At 36.8% G+C, this 15,213-nt stretch overlaps 1 protein-coding gene across 18 annotated transcripts in view; it reads left to right on the top strand.

Moving 5' to 3' along the window:
• The window catches only part of CCDC171 (coiled-coil domain containing 171), a 543,314-nt gene that overhangs the window by 157,748 nt on the left and 370,353 nt on the right, over positions 1 to 15,213 (top strand). For all 18 annotated transcript variants that reach the window (XM_056805336.1, XM_056805339.1, XM_056805345.1 and 15 more), the window contains one exon: positions 3,619 to 3,779. In XM_056805336.1, coding sequence (XP_056661314.1) covers positions 3,619 to 3,779 — 161 coding nt within the window. The remainder of the gene's footprint in view (positions 1 to 3,618; positions 3,780 to 15,213) is intronic.

Raw genomic sequence — 15,213 nt, 5'->3', positions numbered from 1 at the left:
GTGAGAAGCCAGAATTTTAGGGGTTAAGAAGAGAGGCAAGAAAGTTGAGGCATTCATTGTAGATAGCTTTTTTTAAGGAGTTTGTCTTCATATAGCAGAAGAGATACAGGGATATACTTTTAAGGGATGGACAGATAAGTGAAAAAAATTCTTTAGGATGTAGTAGACATGAGTATGTTTAAAGGCAGGAGGGAATAAAAAAGGAGAGGCTGAAAATAAATAATAGAATGGAGATAGAGTGGGTAATCTGCTGGAGGATACAGGGTAAAATGAGATGGCTTAGAGTTAGACAGAGGTGAAGGAGTTGATAAGAGTTAAGGAAGAAAGGAGAGTAGAGAGCTCACAGCAAAGGACCTCATTTTTTTTCTCTAAAATAGGAGGCAAATATCTGAGCCATGTACATAAGGGGAGGGGATGCTATGGAATGTTTGAATGGAATAAAAATGTTTCTGAAGAGCTGCTATGGTGAGTAGGGTAGAGTAGGGTTGCCTAGTAGCAGTGAAGGCTCAGGTGAGACTGAATAGCATGTTTGTAATGGGCCAGTCAGAATGGCTACTTGCTTTTGTCCACCTTCATTCAGTAGCATGTGTTTAGGGGTGAAGGCAGTGAATGGTGGGAGTGATCCAAGGCTGAGTCTTGGCAAATGAGTATTAGCTAGAGATTCAAGAGGATGAAAATGAAAAGTCAAATTGATTCACCAAGAGGCCAAGACAGAGAAAGGAAGACACAGTGTTTAGTAAAGAGGAGGTGACCCCGGAGAAATTGGGAGATCACAGGATTGGATCATGGGGTGGATAAAGAATAGATTTGTAAGGGAAGGCAGATGGAGAGGTGAAAAGCCAGTTGATGGTCCTATTGGATAAGAGGATTTTAGAGTTTTGAACATAGAGGTGGTGCTTTCTTGGGTAATAACAAGATCAAGGGTATGATCATTTTTGTGTGTGGCTAGGGGTAGTGGAAGTAAGTAGGTATTTGAAAAAGTATATGTATGTTGAAATCTCCTAGTATGAAGGTAGTTTTTGCATCAGATATACTGATTGCATCAAGACAGGGCCTCTTCAAGAAGGACTATTATTACTGGAAAGAAATTGACCTAGCAATCCATCTTGGGGAAACGAAATCAATGAATAATAAGAACTGACATTATTTCACCTATATAATCTCATTTGTTTTCATAATAAAGTTGTGTAATTATTGCAATTTTAATTCTCATTTTACCAATAAGGAAGGTGAGACTCCCTGAGGAATGGTTACATAGCTAATAAGCGTCAAAGCCAGTATTCACTCCCAAGTCTTCATGATTCCAAAGCCGTAACTCTCTTTTTTTTTAAATTTTATAATATTTTATTTGATCATTTCCAAGCATTATTCATTAAAGACAAAGATCATTTTCTTTTCCTTCCCCCTACCCCCCATAGCCGATGCATGATTTCATTGGGTGTCACATGTGTTCTTGATTTGAACCCATTTCCATGTTGTCAATATTTGCATTAGAGTTTCGTTTAGAGTCTCTCCTCTGTCATGTCCCCTCAACCGCTGTAGTTAGGCAGTTGCTTTTCCTCAGTGTTTCTATTCCCACAGTTTGTCCTCTGCTTATGGATAGAGTTTTTTCTCTTAGATCCCTACAGATGGTTCAGGGACATTACACCGCTACTAATGGAGAAGTCCATTACGTTCGATTATACCACAGTGTATTAGTCTCTGCACTACCGGCCAAAGTCCTAAATTGATAAGATTACATACAGATCCTTGTCTTTAAGCATTGCCATCGTCAATAAATTGATAATCTCATGACCCACACAGCCTGGTGATGAGTTTTTAGATATTCATCTAAGTTGCTTCTTTGATAGCTAACTCAAGTATATTGCTAGGACCTCTACTTTGAAGTTTTTTTCAACATTTTAGAACCTGAGAAGCTTTAAGTTTGTTGTCCTAGACAACACAGAACCAGGGGCACCTTCACACTTGAAGAACATACTGGAATAGGATTTATAGGAGAAAAGTATGTTACACCAGGAACTATTTTTGAGTCTTGATATTAGAACTGAATGAAACATAATATGAGGGAATATTTTTATTTCCAGGAGGAAAATAATTTTAATTTCTGTAGCTCTGGAAAGTTTAAAAATCCTGATTTAATCATCACCTTTTCTACTTTTAAAGTAAAAAAAGATAGTACGTTTTAAGATAACAAAAACTTTTTGAGCTGGCAAAGTATAATCAGGATTTCAAAAGTATTTTTAAGTCTAATAGAAAAATAATATTCCTCAATGAAAATTGAGTAATTCCTCAATATATACAATTGATCCCCATTTGAGATTTTTTAAATAAAGTTTTAATTTTCTTTTGTAAAGAGTGTGTTTGTCTGATAGCTTTCAAATTATTTAAATTCTTTGGTCTTCTCATTTAAGTAAAAAACTGAAATAGCTAAAAAAAGAACCTGACAATAAGATTATCAAAAAGTTTAGTTAATGTAGAATTATGACAGAAAATATGGAAACTAAGTTAATTCAAAATTATGTTTCCTATGAAAGCCCCTGCATATCATTGTGAATATGAATATTTGATCATGTTAGGAATACCAGATATGTTAGCTTCTCAAGTTAAAAGTACTTATCTTTTAGTAAGAAGATAAAAAGACAAAAAGGTCATTTATATTACCATATGGAACATATCAGGGTTTTTAGAATAAAAAAATTTCAATTTTTTTTGTAAGCATATGAGACGGTCACACTGAGTATAATGAAAAAAATTGCTCCTATAATAAATTATTAAGCATATTTATTAAAATAGTCTGTTGAACTTAAAACTTGTATATGAAATTTAGTAAGTAAAACATGACTGAAGTACTAAATAGTTAAAATTTTAAGAACCTTTTTTTCAATTTAATTTTTCTACTGTAGCTAAGAATAAGTTAATACATAATAGTATTTCTGGGATGAAATATTTCCTTGTATTCTGTTTTGATGGTTTAGGATTAGATTAGTTTAAAAGAAAGCAGTAAAAATAAAGGATAACTTGTTAACATAACAAAAACAGAGTGGGAAATCATCATAATTGGAACATCTTTTCCTTTTTCCTGATGACATTGTTATAGTCAATTAAAATTGTCATCTTAATATTTTTTTAAATTTAAAAATATTATTCTACCCTTTCCCTTTACAAACAAAGTAATGGCTTTTAAAAGTTGAGATTTTTTTAACTGAACTGTGGAAATTTTTTCAGGTGTTTGTTAGAGAGTTACTGTGTCATTTCATTGTTGACAAACTTTTATATTCTCCTGATATAGAAAAGAAATATTAGACTCCATTAGTACATCAACATTAAAATCCATTAGATGGGATATTAACAGAAGCAGTAGGCCTCTGGCTTTTTACATCTGTGTTGTGCACTTGTCACCATCATTATTATATAACTAGTAATGATAACATTAAACCAAATACAAATAGAATTGAACAAGAAGCTATTTTCTGCTTATTTTTCCTTTTGAAAATAAAGCAGAAAGCAAGGTGCTTTTGGATCAGTAATAACTTAAGGTTGACAAAGTATTCTACTTAATTTTAATTTGATGATAGTTTTTCTTAGCACATTAATGACTTTTTTTTTTTAATCTGATAGTTAAGGATTAGAGACCTTGAAGGAGCTTTGCAAGTAGAAAAGGCGAGCCAAGCAGAAGCTGTGGCTGATTTGGAAATGATCAAGAATGAGTTCAAAGAAGTTGAAAGTGCATATGAGCGAGAAAAACACAATTCACAAGAGACGTTTGCAAAACTAAAACAGTAAGTTATTTTACAGTAACATTTTAAAAATTATTATAACGATTTTATGAAACATGCAGAAGTCTGATTGTGTAGTCTTCTCTGAGAAAATTCCTATTAATGTCGATGGAGGAGTCTGTGAATAACAGACTATAAAAACCAGACCAATAGCTTATACCGACTCCTACTGTCAGACGTGTTTTTTTTTGTTCATTTGTCATCTAATCAAGATGTAATTTTAAGCTTCACACTCATTTTTTGTATATATCCTGTTAAATACATTAGATATTCTTGCAGAAAAGTAGCACATTAAACACTTGTTAGAGTTCCAAAAATTGATCAAGAGTGGAAATCAAATATTTTTGAAGCTTACTTTAAATAGAATCTTTGACTTCCATAAATCTTAAGAATAATCTTTATTATTTTCTGATGCTAAGATTGCTAATACAATAATTATTATGCTACCATTAATATGTTCAGGCAATCTAATTGCTAATTTTATCACTATTAAAGCAGCTCTCTTCAAGGTCTCATTTGTCAAATACAAAATCTTTTTCTTATTTCTGTTCTTTATCCTCTGGATACTGTTTCTTCATTTGTGCTACATGTCACACTCTTCTCTCCTACCTTTTCTCTTATTTTCTTGACTTTTTTTATCTCCTTGGATGATGCTTCTCCTTAACACACTTAGTATTCCACAAGACTTTGTTCTTAACCTTTTTCACTATCTCTATTTTTTCCTTATGTAATCTCACCCCATCCTTTATGTACAATGCCTGAATGAAAACTCATTTATTAAGTATCAGCTATGTGTGCCAGAGATAAGTTCTGGGCACATAAATACAGAAGCAGAATAGTTCTTACCAATGAGGTCTAGGAAATCACAGAAATGGGGAAGAGATATATGAGAATTATTTTGTTGTGCCCATCCTAGAAGAAAAAGTAAAGTAGTAGTAATTTTATTACTGCTTAAAAATAGAAGAGAATAAGCATTTATATAGTGCCTAATATGTGACAGTCACTGTACTGAGCACTTTACAAATATTATTTCATGTGATCCTCACAACAACCCTGGGAGGTAGATGCTTTGATTATCCACATTTTATGATTGAGTAAACTTGGGCAGGCAGAAATTAATAGACTTACCTAAGTTCATGTAGCTAGGTAATATCTAAGCCTGGATTTGAATTTAGGTCTTTCTTATTCTAGGTCCAATGATTTTTCTACTCTGCTATCATCTGCCTTGTTCCCAAAGCGCTAGATGGGGAGTTTATGTTATTAAATGTTAGGATTGGAAGATGGGTCAATGTGTGACTGGTTGGATACCAAGATGGTCACATTGAATCAACATGAAGCATGGTCTGGGCTAAATTAAATCTAATGCATTTATTACCTCACTGATCAGGCCAGCTCATGCTCATAGAAGAAATCTGTGGCATGAAGATTTCTGTTACAGGTGGGGAGAGAGTAGATGATTCAAGTGGCAAGATGTCTAGGTCATTTATCTCTTTTCACTGTTTTCTGATTTTTTTATAAGGGATGTTTTATTTCATCAAATGCTTTTTTTGCATCTATTGAAACAATCCAATGGTTTTTGTTATTGATATGGTCAGTTATACTGATGGTTTTCCTAATATCAAACCCACCCTGGATTCCTGGTATAAAATCCACCTGATCATGATATGTGATTCTTGTGATATAATGTTGTGGTCTCCTTGATAGTATTTTATGTTTTTTGCATAGTGGTCATTGGTGACTTTGTTCTACATTTTTCTTTCTCTATTTTAGCTCTTCTTTGTAATGATTAAAATGGTTGAGGCCTTAAACTTTAGTGATTAAAATAGTGGAAGATATAAGTTGTAGTAGGTAAAAGAGTGGATGAGTAAGTTGTGACCACAAAAAATGTTTTCACTACAGCGTTTTGTTTTTAAATCAATATATAAGGTGGTCGCCAGGGAAAAATTCCCAATTATTCAAATATACCCAAGTCAGCTGGGTTTATAGAGATTTTAATTAATACAAATGAGGAATTAAAGAAAAGGAGAGAAAGAGAGAAAAAGGGGAATAATGAGAAAAGGATAAGCCAGCCCTGGCCAGCCCTGGCCAACCCAGGCCTAAGCCCTAAAAGAAAGATCAGTCAGTCCTTAATCACTCACCACAAGATCTGTCCAAGCAAGAATTCTAGTGACACCAGGCCAGCATCATCTCAGCTGCCTCCACCAGCTCAATACTCAATCTGAATGTTTCAGAATGTCCCTTGAGCTCCTATCTGAGCTCCTATTTAAAGGGCATTTTCTCCTATGTCACCTCCCCTAAGTCCTTACATCTATCAATCACAGTAGACGTTTTTCAAAGGACAGACCATTCTTAGTTCACACCTGAGTAGACTAATCTTTTGAGTAATTCACACCTGAGTAGACTAGAATCTCTGAGTAAGTTTTCACCTCTTTGCTCCTTGCAAGTTCACAAGTTGCTTGACCTTTATAGGTACTTAGCACCTTTTTGTATTAGTCCTAAAATAGGCATGGCTTAAGTATGGGTTTAAGTACTTTTCATTGTTCAGAAAAGAGTTTACAACTTTATCTTCCCCTAGGGCAGACTTAAGTAGGTGAGTTCTCACATTCCTAATCTAAGTAGAGTTCACTGCCCAAATGGGGAATGGTCTTATTCCAATCTTATGAAGTAGGGTCTGGGAATTTTTAAGGTTCACATCTTGGTTTAAGTATTAGTACCATATTTGGGTCATAAAAAGAGTTGGGAAGTGTAAGGATGGGGGGGCAGGGAAGATTTGGAACCTTGACATGAGGATTGAGACAGAACCAGGGGCAGTTGGAGAGCAAAGGCTTCTGGAAAGGAAAAACTGGACTTGAGAGGGTTCTGAGGAGCCACTGGACTTCTTGTCTGGGACTTGGACCTGACAGGACTGATTCAGGGGGCTGAGGAATCACTGAAGCCACCTGAGAGGATCCAGTTTCTACCTTCAAGCCTAAAATTGATCTTCCTTCAAACAAACATCTCCAACCTCTCTCAATCTGAAGAAAAGATATCTCAGACCCCTAAAGGGGGGCTCTCAGAAAGGAGAACATAGCTCCCTTGACCTTTCCTGCCTTCCTGGACCTATTTCTTTGTAATCTCTTAGGACAAATAGTTAAATGAGCTTATAGAGGGATTATTTTAGCTGGGGCAGGATGGAGAAATCTGATTGAGCAATATTACTTGCCTTTCAGATCCAGGACTGTATAGGAAATAATAAGGCAACCTATTCCTTCTCACCTTCACCCAGTTACCTGAGACTCTGTATTAAATCCTTCTTAAAGCAGTCAGATATTTGTCAAGCCTCCCAGTATAGTGTGAAAGGGTTACAACATAGAACTAGAGACAAACATCTCAGAGTGCCCGAGGTCTTCTCAGAGGTAAGACTCCTTTACTGGGGTCTACCTCTAGATCCCCTCCAAGAGAGAGAAACCGAGGACATCCACAAGAGTAGCTGATAAGGGAGATTGTCTTCAGATTCCCTTCAGCCATTTCTTCAAGGGACACAAATTGATAACTGACAACCTTGTATCATAAGGTAGAGGGAGGGAGAAACAGCCATACCTATATTAGCTTAGGCTCCTTCCCTCTTACACTGTTCCTGTTCCTGAAGCCCTTCCCTCCCCCTCCCCCACAATACACCTTCATTATCAGTGCAAAAGAATATTATAACATCAAGAATATCCATTTTTACAGAATGATTCCTTCTTCCCCTATAGTTCCAGACAGTTTATACATTATTGGAGTTAGTTGTTCTTTGAATATTTGTTGGTAGTTACTTGTGAATCCATCTGATACTGGGGCCTTTTCCCTGTGGAATTCTTTGATGGTTTGTTCAGTTTCTGTGAAGGGGTTGTTTAAGTATTCTCTTTTGTTAATCTGGATTGTTTACATTTTTTAAAATATACATCTCTTTCATTTTAATTATGAGATTTATTGGCATGTAGTTGAGCAAAATAATTTATAATAATTCATTAATTTCTTCTTTAATACTTGTGGTTTCACTTTTTAAAATTGATACTGGTAATTTGACTTTCCTTTTTTCTTTTTTTGAGTCAAGTTAACCAATGGTTTATCTACTTTATTTATTTTACAGAAAACCATCTCATTGTCTTATTTATTAGTTCAATAGTTTTCTTGCTTCAGTTTTATTAAGCTTCCCCTTGATTTTCAGAATTTCAACTTGGTGTTTAATTGGGGATTTAAAATTTATTCTTTTTCTGTTTTTTTTTAATTTGCATTGATCTCCTTTATTGATGTAAGCATTTAGAAATATAAATTTCTCCCTAGGTGCAACTATGAGTGCATCTTATAAATTTTAGTATGTTGTCTCCTCAATTTCATTTTCTTTAATGAAATTGTTGATAGTTTCTATGAATTTTTCTCTGCCCCATTTGTTTTTTAGGGTAAGATTATTTAATTTCCAAATAATGTTTAGTCTTTTCTTTCTGCTATGCTTTGTTGAATAGAAATTCTTATTGCATTATGGTCTGAAAAATATGTGTTTAATATGTCTGCTTTTCTACATTGGAGTTTTATGCTGTATTATATGTTCACTTTTTGTAAAGGTGCCATGTACTGTTGAGAAAAAAATGTGTTCTTTTCCATTCCCATTTAGTTTTCTCCAGAGGTCTATCATAACATACTTTTCTGAAGTTCTGTTTACATCCTTAACTTCTTTCTTGTTTATTTTTTGCCTGGATTTATCTAATTCTGAGAGTGGAAGGATGTGATTCCCCTCTAGTAACATTTTACTATCTTTCTTCCTGTTACCCATGTAGGTTTTCCTTTAGAAATCTGGACACTGCTATTTGGTGCATATATGTTTAATATTAATATTGTTTCATTTTCTGTAGTGTCTTTTAACAAGATGTAATTTCTTTACTTATCTCTTTTGATTAGATTGATGTTTATTTTTGCTTTGTCTGTGGTATGATTGCTACTCCTGTTATTTTTTTTTTGTTTGTTTTCTTTTTGTTTTACTTTAGCTGAAGCATAGTAGATTCTGCTCTAGCCCCTTACTTTTACTCTGTGTGTGTCTCCATGCTTTAAATGTGTTTTTTGTAGACAGCATATTGAGGGATTCTGGTTTTTAATCTACTATGCTGTCCTTTTTCATCTTATATGAGTGCATCTCATTTACATTCATAGTTATAACTGCTAATTGTGAGTTCTCCTCTATTACCCATTTCTCTGTCTCATTTTAGCCTTTCCCTGTTCACTGATATTTTGTTTTTGACCACAGCCTCCTGTAATTCATCCTCCTTTTTGTCCATCTCCTCTTTCCCTTATTCTGCCTACCCTCTTACTTCCCTTTATGATAAGATATGTTTCTAAAGTATGTGTGAGCTAATTCTCATTAGAGTAAGATTCAAATATAGCTTATCCCCCCATATTTTCTTCCATTATATTAGTTCTTCTGAGCCTCTTCATGAAAGATAATTTATCCCCTTCTATCTTTCCATTTCTTTTCTCCCCATGTATGCAAAAGAGCAAAAAGATTTCCAAGTAAAAGTCCCCCTGCTGTGCAGGCTGTCCGTTGATGACAGAATAGTGTGGCTGAGGGTTTGTAGGTGAGTTGCAGGCAGTTGAAAGGGACCTCGGTCTCTGGGTTCCTTGGAGAGCAGAGGTGTCAGTATGTGTCTCTGAGACAAACTGACAGTTGGAAAAATAATGACATTGGTCAAAGAGAAATGGATTTAAGGAGGTGGAAGGTGATTAATGTTCATTGATTAATGCTTATAGATGAACATGATTGTCTTTTAGATACTGGGGCATCAAGATCTGTGCTAATGAGTATACCTGATCCCAGTTGTAATTCTGTTGGCTCTATGAGTGTTGTAGGAGTGTCTGAAACACCTCTGGAAGTCCAAAATCTCTCACCATGAATGTTGTCTGTGGGATCTTTATCTGTGGAACATTTATTCCTGCCAATGCCTAATTCCCTTATGAATTTATTAGGGAGAGATCTTTTGTGTAAATTAAAAGCCACAATAATATGTACTCCAGATGGTGCTATTACTTAGAACTACCTGAAGAATCTCTAAATTTGTTTCCAGTACTCTTTTTTCGATAATCAGGAGGTGGATAAAACTCCAGCATTTAAAATACCAACAGACATACCTGAATCTTTCTGGACTACATCTTTACCAATGTAGGCCTGCTTAAATCATTGATTCCAGTTCAAATTAGAATGAGAGGTGGTCCACCTCTGTCTGTTCTGCAATATCCATTATCAAAAGAAGCAATGGAGACTTCCAGTCAAGATGGCGGCTTAGAGGCAGCGAAAGTTCAGACCTCGGAAAACCCTTCCTTACAGATCACAAACTGAATGCTCCCAGGACACCAAAATTCAAACTGAACAACAGGACAGACCTGGGGAACCCTCCTCCCGGACCTGGATCAAAAGGTACGGCCCCCCAAAAGCCAGAACACTAGATCACTCAGATCTAAGGGGTAGGTAGAAGGAAGGTCCCAGGACCCATCCCCCCCAACCCAGAGTGCTGAGCCCACAGCAGCAGCTGAAACCTTAGGGCCGGCAAAGGGGCCTCAGGGTTGGCTATTCTGAAGGACTCACCTTGAAAGCAACCTGAGCCAGTCTCTGGGCACCCAACACTGACAGCAGGAAAACATAGAGAGAAGTGGGAAGCCTGTAGCCCCCTGGCTGGGTCCTTCCATCTGAGTCTCAAGGGAGGTTCCAGCTTTAGGGCACCAGCTGAACCCAATCCCATCAGGAGCCCTCAGAGCTTTTGAAAGGACAGAAACCTCAGGGCCAGCAAAGGGATTGTTCCAAAGGGCTTACCTTGAATGTAACCTGGGCTAGTCTCAGGGCATTCAACACAGACTATAGAGGAGGAGTTTTTTTTTTTCTTCAGGGCTCATTCAGCCCAAACCATCTGAACTTAATCCCATCAGAAACCCTCAGAGCCTAGGGAGGCCACGACCCCTCCCCCTTAGAGAGTAGGGTCTTCCGAAAGAACAGGAAACCTAAAGGCGGAGTCAAGATGGTGGCCTAGAAGGAGCATAGACCTGGTAGCCTGGCCAGAGCTTTGGAGATCCTCCATATTTGCTCCAGTCATCCCGGAAGTTTAGAACTCAGAGCAAACCCAGCCCAACCAAGTTGAACTTAATCCCATCAAAAGTCTCCAGAAAGCAGGGAAGCCCAGGCTCCCCACTCATCCTCATTGACTGCTGGACTTTAAGCCAATCAAAAGCCTCCAGAGGACAGGGAAGCTCAAATCCCCAACAACCCTCCCCCAGAGACTACACCAAAAGATCTTCTGTTAAAGCTCCAAGAGGGAAGACTGATAGAAGTCCCCAAAAAACAAAGAAAATGAGAGGAACAAGAACACAGACAAATATGGGGAGTAAAGAAGGGATGAATTTGAGCAAACAACAGAAAAAGAAGAAAGAAACTACAATAGACAGCTACTACTCAGCAAATGGAACAGAGGGGGAGAGATCAGCAAATGATATACCAGAAATCCTAGCAAATTGGATACAGGCTGTGGAAGAACTCAAAACACAACAAAGAGAGGCTGAAGACAATTGGGAAAAGAAATTAAAAATTAAGATAAGTCATCTGGAAACAGAGGCACTTGAATTAAAACGAGAAAATAGTGTCTTGAAAGCCAAAATCAACCAGCTGGAAAATGAGGCAAAGGAGATGAAAGATGAGGCAAAGGAAATGAACGACAAGGTAAAGAAGATGAAAGATGATCTTCAAAGAAAATCAGACCAGAAGGAAAAGGATGACCAAAAGCCAGAGATAAAATCCAGTCTTTAAGAACCAGAATACAACAACTGGAATCAAGTGACCTCACAAGGCAGCAGGACACTATAAAACAAAACAAAAAGAATGAAAAAATTGAGGAAAATGTGAAGCATCTCATTCACAAAACAGACGATTTAGAAAATCGTTCAAGAAGAGACAATTTAAGAATAATTGGACTACCAGAAGACCATGATAAAAGAAAAAGTCTGGACATAATACTAGAGGAAATTATCCAGGAAAACTGTCCCGAAATCCTAGAACAAGAGGGGAAAGTGGAGATTGAAAGAATCCACAGATCACCCCCTGTATTTAATCCCCAGCTGACAACACCAAGAAATGTTATAGCCAAATTCAAAAACAATCAGATGAAAGAAAAGATATTACAAGCTGCCAAGAAGAAGCCATTCAGATACCATGGAAACATGGTGAGGTTAACACAGGATCTGGCTGCATCCACAATGAAGGACCGAAAGGCATGGGATACGATATTCCAGAAAGCAAGAGAACTAGATTTACAACCAAGAATAAAATACCCATCAAAACTGACTATATTCTTACAGGGGAAAGTATTGTCATTCAACACAACAGAAGAGTTCCAAGCATTCATGAATAAAAGACTAGACCTGAACAGAAAATTTGATGCCCAACCACAGAACTCAAGAGAATCATCAAAAAGTAATTAAAAATGAGGGGAAAAAACAAACAAAACAACAACAAAAGTTTTTTAAGAGACTCAATAAGTTAAATGATATGTATCCCTGTAAGAAAAGAGGTCATTGGTAACTCTTAAAAACTGTTGCTATCACCAGGGCAGCTAGAAGAATTACACTTAGAGGGAACAATGACAAACTGTATAGGATGAAAGGACAAGACATAAATAGGTATATAGATATATGCATGCATAAATACATATACATGTGTATATATATACATGACTAGAGCTAAAAAGAAGAGGTTATGACTAAAAGAAATGGGAAAAGAAACAAATGGGGGTAAATTTATGTGTCATAAAGAAGCTCATGGCGGGAGGGGGGAGAACATCAATACACTGGAAGGGTAAAGAGGTTGGAGATAGGAAATACTCAACTCTCATGTACTTTGAAACTGACCCAAAGAGGGAAGAACAACCCAATCCATTGGGGAAGAGAATAGATTTGCGCCCTATAGGGGAGTAGAAGGGTAAAAAATGGACTGGTGGGGAGGGAAGCAGTACAAGGGAGGGAGAGGGTGGGGGGCATTTTAAAAAGACTACAGGGAAAAATAAGGGAGGGAATAAGAAGGGAGGGGGTAGAAAGGGAAGTAAAATAAGGAGGGGAAACGGGGGGGGGGGACTGACTATAAACAAACGTTGGTGTAGAAGGAAATATTGAAAGAAGAAAAGGTAGGACCAGGAGTAGAAATCAAAATCCTGGGAAATACACAGCTAGTAATCATAACTCTGGATGTGAATGGAATGAACTCACCCATAAAACACAAGCAAATAGCAGAGTGGATTAGAATCCAAAACCCTACCATATGCTGTCTGCAAGAAACACACATGAGGAAGGTAGATATGCATAGGGTGAAAGTAAGAGGATGAAGCCAAATTGACAGTATTCAAGATGAAAAGGGAGACCTCACCTCTAATGAAGAGGAAATCAAGGCAAACATTAAAAACTACTATGCCCAATTATATGGCAAAAAATATGGCAATCTAAGTGATATGGATGAATACTTACAAAAATATAAATTGCCTAGACTAAAAGAAGAAGAAATAAATTACCTAAACAACCCCGTATCAGAAAAAGAAATTGAACAAGCCATCAAAGAACTCCCTAAGAAAAAATCCCCAGGTCCAGATGGATTCACAAATGAATTTTATCAAACATTCAAAGAACAGCTTACCCCAATACTATACAAACTATTTGACAGAATAAGCCAAGAAGTGGTTCTACCAAATTCTTTTTATGACACAAACATGGTACTGATCCAAAAGCCAGGCAGGTTAAAAACAGAGAAAGAAAACTATAGGCCAATCTCCCTAATGAATATAGATGCAAAAATCTTAAATAGGATACTAGCAAAAAGACTCCAGCAAGTCATCCCGAGGGTCATCCACTATGACTAGGTAGGATTCATACCTGGAATGCAAGGATGGTTCAACATTAGGAAAACCATCCATATAATTGACCATATAAACAAGCAATACAAGAATATTTATAGCTGCGCTCTTTGTGGTGGCCAAAAATTGGAAAATGAGGGGATGTCCTTCAATTGGAGAATGGCTGAAGAAATTGTGGTATATGTTGGTGATGGAATACTATTTTGCTAAAAGGAATGATAAAGTCAAGGAATTCCATGGAGACTGGAACAACCTCCAGGAAGTGATGCAGAGTGAAAGGAGCAGAACCAGGAGAACATTGTACACAGAGATTGACACACTGTGGTACAAGAGAAAGTAATGGACTTCTCCATTAATGGCTTTACAATATCCCTGAACAATCTGCGGGGATCTATGAGAAAAAAAAAAAAGTATCCTCAAGCAGAGGACAAACTGAGGGAGTAAAAACACCGAGAAAAACCAACTGCTTGACTATAGAGGTTGAGCGGACATGATCGAGGAGAGAAGCTAAATGAGCACCCTAATGCAAATACCAACAACAAGGAAATGGGTTCAGAGCCAGGACACATGTGATATCCAGACAAACCGTGTGTCGGCTAGGGGACGGGTGGCGGGGGCAGCAGGGAGTAAAAGAAAATGATCTGTTTCCAATGAATAATGTATGAAAATGACCAAATAAAATAATGTTCTAAAAACTAAAAAAAAAAAGAAGCAATGGAGAAAATTACCCCAGTGATAAATTCTTTAGTCAAACAAAAAATAGCAATCCCTTGCAAATCTGAATAGAATACACCTATCTTGCCTATTAAAAACATAAATTAGACAAAGATGGAAAACCTGTATATCAATTTGTCCAAGATTTAAGGGCAATTAATAATCACGTTATCAAAAGACATCCTGTTGTTTCAAGTCCATTATCTATTATTTCTTCTATTCCTAGCATCACTAAATATTTAACAGTAATAGATCCAGGCTCTGGCTTTTTTTCAATATCCATCCATGAAGATTCCTAAAACATATTTTCATTAACATGGAAAAGGTCTCAGATACGTGGTGCCTTCTGCCTCAAGGTTATGTAGAAATTTCAACTGTTTTCCCAAATGTTGAAACAAGATTTGGCAAATATTGAGTTTAAGGAGAACCTTTTTGTTTTTAATTTAATTAGATGATTTAGAATAATTTTCCATGGTTACAAGACTCATGTTACTTCCCTCCTTTCTCCCCCACCCCTTCCTGTATCTGATGCACAGGTCCACTGTTTTTAACATGTGCCATCGATCAAGATCCATTTCCTTATTATTAATATTTGCACTAGGGTGATCTTTTAGAGTATACTTTTCCCAGTCATAGCCTTGTAAAAAATAGACTCGAATACAGGACTACAATCCCCATGAGCCTTTGCTCCACTTCCCCAGAATGCCTTGTAATCTCACCTGGGCCGAGATCGAGAAGATATTTAAGCAAAGGCTTTTGAAGGTCTGGGGCTTTTTGGACTTCCGTTTTTGGAGCAGAGGCGTCTCTTCCATGATGTGAGGTTAATTTGTCTA

Source organism: Monodelphis domestica, chromosome 7 (genome assembly GCF_027887165.1).
Source record: "Monodelphis domestica isolate mMonDom1 chromosome 7, mMonDom1.pri, whole genome shotgun sequence".
In the NCBI taxonomy this organism is placed as follows: Eukaryota; Metazoa; Chordata; class Mammalia; order Didelphimorphia; family Didelphidae; genus Monodelphis; species Monodelphis domestica.
The sequence above is the reverse complement of the archived record's forward strand: the minus strand, read 5'-3'. Positions and strand labels throughout refer to the sequence as shown.